This window comes from Morone saxatilis, unplaced genomic scaffold (genome assembly GCF_004916995.1).
Source record: "Morone saxatilis isolate NCDOM2014 unplaced genomic scaffold, NCSU_SB_2.0 Contig14, whole genome shotgun sequence".
NCBI classification, from domain to species: Eukaryota; Metazoa; Chordata; class Actinopteri; family Moronidae; genus Morone; species Morone saxatilis.
Window position 1 is genome coordinate 10,177,538 of NW_023339696.1, and position 7,804 is coordinate 10,185,341.

Here is a 7,804-nt window from a genome sequence, read left to right on the forward strand (position 1 = left end):
CACACACACACACACAGGAATGTGCTACCTCTGTGTTTAACAATCATCACAGTCTCAATTGTTTTTGATTTGGTGCACTGAAAACAGCACATAACTGTACAGGAGCAGCACTAAAGAGCATGGATGCAGTTTTATTTAATGAGATGACAGAGCTCATCAGAGGTAATTTTAGGCTTTAGATCTAATGATGGTTGCAGCACTAAAACTCTTACTTCAAATATGTCTATGCAACATACATTAGGCTTGTTATTACGTCTCAATTACACAAGCAAAACTATTTGATCACTTTTTTTTCTGTGATCAATTCTGAACAAAGTAACAGAGTAAGTGAGTCATACAAAAGGACAGGAGTATCTGTAAATATAAGGTACAGTTTTCTTTGAGGTGGGACATCTTAGCTTATTTTTCAAGCAGAAATGCCTGATCTTCACTAATTGCTTCTCTTTGTCATTTCTATTATTAAACTGAATGTTATCATGTTTTTTAATGTTGGTCAGATAAAACAAGCGATTATAAATATGTGTGTTTTTATTTTAGCATAAATTAAAATGTATTATTATATAATGCATATGATATTATCTAAGAAATATTCTACTGAAGATTATTAATCTTAGTGACAGAATGAGAGTATTGAATAATACAGCATTGCAAAAGTGAGGTACAATATGACAAAGCAGAATAGCTGCGATCATCCATACAGCAAACCGGCAGAGTTCTTGTAGGCACACACAAAACACTCCGAAGCTTTTTGTTACTGCTACTGTTTGGAATTTGCTGAAGTGGCACAGATAGTTTGATGTTAGCTGGAACAACAGCTGCTTAATGACAGGGACTGCGCAGAAATATATGCAAGAAATTCTGTTTCGTATGGATGCTTCCTCCGCTGCTGCTTTGCTGTTATTGCTATGTTACTATCTAAACATTATCTCAAGGAAAAAGTCTAACATGTTTTTTTTTTTTTTTAAAAGTACACATCTAAGACATCTGCTCGTCATGTTTGCCAGTGAGTATCCCCTTCCTCCTCCTCCTCTAAAGGATAAACCAGGTCAAGGGCTTTCTCCAGCATGCCAGTCTTAAAATAGCTTGCTCTCTCACGCCTCCTCTACATGAAAGGGCCTTGGGATATGCATTGTTAGCCAAGCAAAAGGCAACATTGGGAGAAGGCTATAATAATGGGAAGATTGACAGACGTACATATAGTATGTGCAGCGTGACTAATCCTCGAGTGCCCTGGGGCCAAGGTGGGTATGTGTGAGCTGCAGTGTTGCGGAGGTGGAGGAGGTGAACACGTGTGCATCAGAGAACAACGAGCATGGCAGAGAGTGCAAAGGGGAGCAGCGGCACAGAGCGAAAGAGAGACAAGATAGAAAAAAAGAAAGAGTGAGCGCTGAACATTTGTGGTTAACAGAGTGCTGATGTTTAATCACATCACAAGACGTCCCAGCCCTCTTTGAGGGGATTCCCAAGGCTCTTTTACAGCATCATCAGCAGACTTAAAGAGCACATCAAGTCTAGCATGCATACACTCTCTCTGGTCTCCACTAGACAAGCTATTAGCAAATTAGCTGCACCGTTCTTTCACTTGACGAGGCCTGTTTACATTGAGATGGTTTTTGTTGGTGCGGCCCCTGTTGTGCTTAGCAAATACAATGCCTAAGGGTGTATGAAACCTTGATTGGTACTTTATGGGCTTTAACTAGGGGGTGTTAGACAAATGAAAGCGGGAGTGGCTATAAATCTTACGTGCTATAGCCAACACATTATAGGATGACAAGCTAATTATTTGATTAGTTAACAATCAAACAAAGCTTTGAAGGCCGGGGCTGCTGCAGAGTGCATTATTGGCACATCATTTAGTAAGATAGGAATTTCCCTATGTCATTTAACTAAGTATCCTCAATAAGAATAGCTTTTATCTTCATTAAGGGCATTTACTTATACTTGATATAATGAACCTTGACCATTAAAACACACCAGTGGTTTTCTGCTGCTTGCCTTTAGAGCAGAGTAATACTGTAGGTGAGCAGGGACACACACAGCAGGACTGCAGAGGAAGAGAATGTTTGTGTTTACATGCAGGCACATGTATACACATATGGACACAAAGACCACGTTTATCAGCCCTACTTTTCAAGAGAGCAAACATGTGACCGGGTAATGAAAGACGGGGTGAGGCGAGGGGGAGTCAGCGGATGGAGAGCAGAGGGAGAGCAGAGGGAATGAATGCAGCTAGTGTGCCTCTACTGTTCGCTATCAGCAAGAAATGAAAGCAGGGAGGGAGACAATCAGCAGACAGGGCCGAAGGGGGACAGAGTGATGGAGGTGGGATTACCTGTCGCACTCCGGATGTGTGTTAAATGACATTGCAGCATATTTTACAAACCAGAAACTACGCTGCAAGGTTTTAATTGGTTTAGGAGACGCACGAAGAACCGTAAAGGGAGACAGAGCGGAGGGTCATGTGCAAAACTTCTCCGATCACCTTCCAGTTACCTTGAATGTAGAGGTATATACACGAAAACCTCCCACCGGAGTCCTATCTGTCTCTCAGTCTGGAAGGTCCTCTTGTTTGTCTTTCATAACGTAATCAATCAGTTCAAAGACGCACAGAGAGCAAAAGCAGAGCAGAGTGGGCCTGCCAGAGAGGGGCGGAGAGAAGCAGCAGCTTTTACCGTAAGCCATGAGTCACTTCAGCCCACAGTACTGGACCTCTGCCATGCTCGCTCTCTCCTTCTTTCTTTCTTTCCTTCTCACTCAGTCTTTCTATCAGTGCCAGGTCAGGCCCACTGAGGCGCCCAGCCAACTAGCTCGCTCCATATGGCTCCTCCTCCAAAAACAGGAAATACTGTGAGGCTGGTCAGCAATGCTCAACGAAGAGTAGGAGGAGGAGGAGGATGATGAGGGGAGAGAGAAAGAAAGGACAGGATAAACATCTCATCGCCATGGAGATAGGACTGCGCTCAAACAGCATCAAAAGGGTTTTTGGACGATGCTCAGACACACGCTTATGGTAAAACTTGTTTTCCTTCCCAGACAATGAAAAGTGCCAAGTGCCCTAAAAAGAATTTTAAACATCATCAACTTCAAAGAGCAGATGATACTTTATTAAGAAAGAACAGACCTTTACCACTTGGAAATACAAGAGAAGCTGGTTTACTCTGACATGCAGAGCCTCGGGAAGGAATAAACACATACACACTCATCCAGAGATAGCCAGCTGTGTTTACTCTCCATCCTCTACCCTTGTATTCCTCTATCCCCATTTCTAATTCCCAGCCAGGCAGAGGCAGAGTGAAAATAAACAACAGTCAGCAGCACCTGTGATGCACCACTCTACAGGTATTTCAGAAAGCCAATGCCAGTACCTGCAAGAGACAACCACTCTTGCACACAGATGATAGAAGTCAAACAGCTGTCCAGATGAGATATAGATAAAACATTATGTGTAAAAATGAAGCCTATGTGAGACCTTAAGGTGCTCTATGTATTTATAGTACAGTGAAAAACATTTTCTTTTACTGGAGCTGTTTAATACTGGGCAGACACTGTATGGATTAAGGCTGATCTTTAACCCCAAATTGATCGCCTTCACCTTTTCTGACATGCAGTTCGAGGGGCGGTCGCAGCGCCTGATCAACTGTCTGAACTATCAGGTTCTCGGACGATCTGTTGAATTTCGGTTTGAGTTTGAGTCAGATTTCCCTCATTCTGCTGTCAAAACACATGCGATAAACTGTAGTGAGCTTGTTTCAACAGTAGTAATAATAGTATTTTTAGTTGCAGTTCCTCGAATGGCCACTAGCCACTAGCCAGCCTCAAGGCTACAGAGGTGAGTCTCCATAAGGCCCCATGTTAAAATGCCCAACTTTACAGCAGAAACAAACAAACAGCCTTGTACAAACAACGGTTTAGGTTCCTATAACTAATTTCCCTGTTCATGACAACTGTACAGAGGGTGAATTTTTATACAACCTTTAAACTATAGGCTTAAAGTTATGCATAATCAAGGGAATGACCACTTTGGGTAACAGGTGGATGCTATCACAGGTGGCTGTTTTCAGTAACCAGGCTTCATTCAGCCCACCTCAGCGCCACGTCTTTGCCTATTTTTGGATTAGCCGGGAGCTGGTTAAGTCAGGACTGCCAAGATGGCCAGAGCTGACCACTCCGAGCTTCACAACAGCTCTTCAGAAACATGTGTGAAAAAACAAAAACTGTTTTACTTCCATTTCTGATAGAATTGCACAATGTAACGCTGCCTTTCTCTCAGTTTGTCAGCGTGGAGTTGAGGATGTAGTCGTCTTGCTTCAATAAACCTTCTTGTAATTGTCTCGGTTTCCTTGCTGACGTTCAGTATGAGAACCCACATTGGCCTGTCAACTGATCCATACAGTGTGAGCATAACAGGTTGCAGGTTCTGGCCGTGCAGGACGACAGATTACAACTTGTAGTGCGAGTTAACACAAAGTACAAGACTGACAAAACTGCACAGTGGCTGGACAGTTTACAACTTCCCTATTAGCAATTCCCTTTTAATACCTTAAAAAAAAAAAAAAGATATAGTGACTCGCCAAAAGAGTGTCTAGGCTGACCTGTAGGCAGGCTGGCTGTGGAGGAAGAGGAGCAGGAGGGAGAGGAGTGTATGGCTACTGCTGCTGCAGGTTCAGTAGTGGAGGGACGTCCTGTGGTGGAGAGAGGCAGGGTCCCGGTGGGCAGAGGCTGGCCCCTCTTCAACAGCTGCTTGTGCTCCTGCTGGCGGAAGCGCGGGGGCACGCCGGGCACTTCTCTGTGGGCGGTGTTGTAGCCCGCTGCTTGAGCAGATGGTCTGGACTGCTTGTGTTTGGTCTGCGGCTGGACCTCCGGAGGGGGACGTCTTGCCATTCTGCAAACTTGCTTGGGGGTACAGGACGGGACGGGGCACTGGGGTTTGAGTGGTGGGGGAGAGAGGAGGGGTGGAGTGCGGCTGAGAGCTTGGGCAGGGATCTGGCGACTGTTGGAGGGCGAGCGTGGGTGGGTGCAAGGTAACAAGGAGCGGCGCGGGAAGCAAGAATGGCCAAGGGAATTGAGCGCTGAGTTTAATAGGATGGGATTAAGGTTCGCAGAAGAGGAACTGCGTCAGGAGGTTGATGCCAGTGTGAGCACTTGTGCCCAGGAAAGAGCCCAATGTAGCTGTTTTGAGATTGGCACTGTATATTTTCCAGTTTAGAACGCACAAAAACAAACTAAAAGTGAGACGATCGGTAGTACAAGAGTCTGTCTAAAGCTGTTTGTGGGCTGAGCGATGTTTTCTGCTGCCCCGCATTAAATGAGCAGGCAGAGTGAGTGCATGGAGGGGAGTGAGTAGTCAGTGCATGCTGGTTTAGTAGTTCGCTGTTTGTTTCCTTCATGTTGCTGTTTTGGTGATGAGTAGCAGGGAGAGAGCTTGCGCATTGCAGATCTGTGTTCAGTCGAGTCCTGTGCCCTTGCTCATGCAGAGATTAGTGTTCGGTACTTAGTCTGTCTGCTCCTGCGTTTATTTGCCGTGTGGAGAGCGTGTTTTCTGGTTCGCTCTGCAGAGTGCTGCTGCCATCCTTCACAGCTTGATTATATTCTCCTCTTTCTCAGCAATTATGACCTCTTCGTATGGAGACTTTCTTTTGTTGGTAGATGTCTGTTTGTGTCCATCTCTCTTGCCTTAAACTCCTTTCCTGTTTACATTGTCCCTTTCTCCTGCCTTTTTTGGACTGCACTGTATCTGTTTCCTGCGCTGGTGATGTGTGCCGGGATGCTTCTCCACCCTGTCCTGCATCAGACCACAACGGTCTAAGCTTTGACGATGCTGGCAAGCCTAGTTTGAGGTGGCTGGAAGGGACTTCCCTCCGATGCAGCTCCCGTTGGCAGCCCGCCGCCCTCGCCCCAGTGTACCAGAATCAAGGTAGCACGGAAAAGTTTGGGGCGCTGCGGAAGGACGGGTAAGGCGCCTGCCCTCCTCGTTGCATTGCACTAAGGTCGCTAGTTGCACTACATACATGGAATGTGGTCTCCAGAGTGGATTGCTTCTGAAGACGCGCGAGGCCTCTGGTTTGTGTGCCGTCCGTCTAAACCGGCCGACGACGATTCGTGGCCGTGCTCTGGGGAAGTTGTGTCACTCGCTGTGGCAGATGGTCGAACGCGGTTCTAATGTGTGGTGGCAGCGTGGAGAACTATCTGTGAGGCTGACAGTGTGGCCAATCCGAGCTGGCTGGCGTAGTGTGTGATGTAAAATCGCACAAATTGTGAAAGCATCTGAAAAGTCTTGCTGCGTCGCTCCAGCCGGGAGCGTGGTTGTCGCTCAGCGCTGCCCTTCACAGGTAGCAAGACTCGCAAAAGACATGAGCGATTCGATTGTGTTTCCTGTTTGAGAAGAAGGAGAACTGTTGTTTTTTATTGCAAGGAGTTTGAATGGAGGACTTTTTCCTTGAGTTTTTTGTCGCTGGCCCTGGTGAGGTTTGGCCAGGGCAAGCGCAGCAGGGAGACGTAAACGGGTTGTATGACGTTTGTGCTGGCTGGGTTGTGGTTTTGTTACCTTTGGACAGGGGAGCCAGGCTAGCTGTTTTCGCCCCCTGTTTTCTAGTCCCGTTACGTGCTAGAGCTAGAGTAGACCGGCTGGCCGATGGTGTAATGTTAGGAATTGTACCCTGTATCTGTATAGTTGTCACCTTTATGTAACTGGTTACATGGCGTGCCAGCTGGTGGGAAACGGTGGTTAGGAAGGTACGGGCAGTGCAGTCTCGGTATGGGCCGGTGCACATGCGTGTTACATTGTGCGCTGATCTGTGGGTGCTTGATGTGACTGGGGGAGGGGAGCAGATAGAATGCGTGATTTTGTTAACTGTTGGATTTCATCAAGCGGAGTGATTGATGGAAGAGACGGTTTCTACTTGAGCTATTCGTAGAAAGCGCTCACAAAAGGAACAGTCACACTGTTAACTTGAATTGTTCTTTCGTATTTGTCTGCTCAATGTATTCAGGGCGCGATACACTTTAAGAAGCTGGTGCGAGAGGAGGCGCTAAATCAAACATGCTCGCATTCTTCAAGGTTGCAAAAAAGCAGTGTGAGGAGCAACGCTGGATCTCAGAACTCGTGTGCCATCATAGACAAGTAGAGTGTCTTGGGAGAAAATTGATGTTAGGGTGTCATTTTTCCTCGGAATATCATTGAGTTGTTTCATAGTTTAATTCGTTCATATGTAATTTTGTATGTCGTGTTTCCTGTTTATGGGATGATCCGAATTAGTATTAAGTCGTGTTTGATTAGTCTTTAAGATACCTGTATAGAGAAAGGATTTAAGCTATCAGTTGTGAGAATGATAATCGAGTCAAGTAAGTTATTTGTGTCGAGTGAGCAAGTGCGCAGTCCTACTACCTGACAGTTTCTCTGTCGCCGATGCTCAGCTCGCTGCGCTCGCAGAGAGATTCTTGATGCGTTGATTGTCTTGATCGTGTTGCCATGCAGTACGACTGCGATACACTAATCTGTCTGCCCCGTACGCCGCCAAGAAGACGTATATACAGCGATAAGAGGTATAGTCGAGAGTAACCATCGCACCTACACATCACATCAAGAGATCAACTGAGTAACAAAGACGGGTGTAAGAAGACCCTGGGAACCCAAAAAGTTCCCACCCTGCGGAGGCCACTTCGACTCTGGATTCCGGCAGTCTGCCTGTCCACCCGGTAGCCGGTCCTGGGTCACCGCCGAGCATTCGGATCGCACCTGGCATAGACTTTGACACCTCGCGAGAATTACGCGCGCCGCGCAAAAGATAGACTTTAGTGATGGTGA

The 7,804-nt window shown here is 46.3% G+C and overlaps 1 protein-coding gene across 1 annotated transcript in view; it reads right to left on the reverse strand.

Moving 5' to 3' along the window:
• LOC118323151 (trinucleotide repeat-containing gene 6C protein-like) overlaps nt 1–7,804 on the reverse strand; it is a 41,683-nt gene that overhangs the window by 20,808 nt on the left and 13,071 nt on the right. Inside the window, exons 3-4 of the mRNA XM_035655083.1 lie at nt 6,009–6,156; nt 4,593–5,069 (exon numbers count right to left, since the gene is read on the reverse strand). Of these exons, the coding sequence (XP_035510976.1) occupies nt 4,593–5,069; nt 6,009–6,156 (625 nt within the window). The remainder of the gene's footprint in view (nt 1–4,592; nt 5,070–6,008; nt 6,157–7,804) is intronic.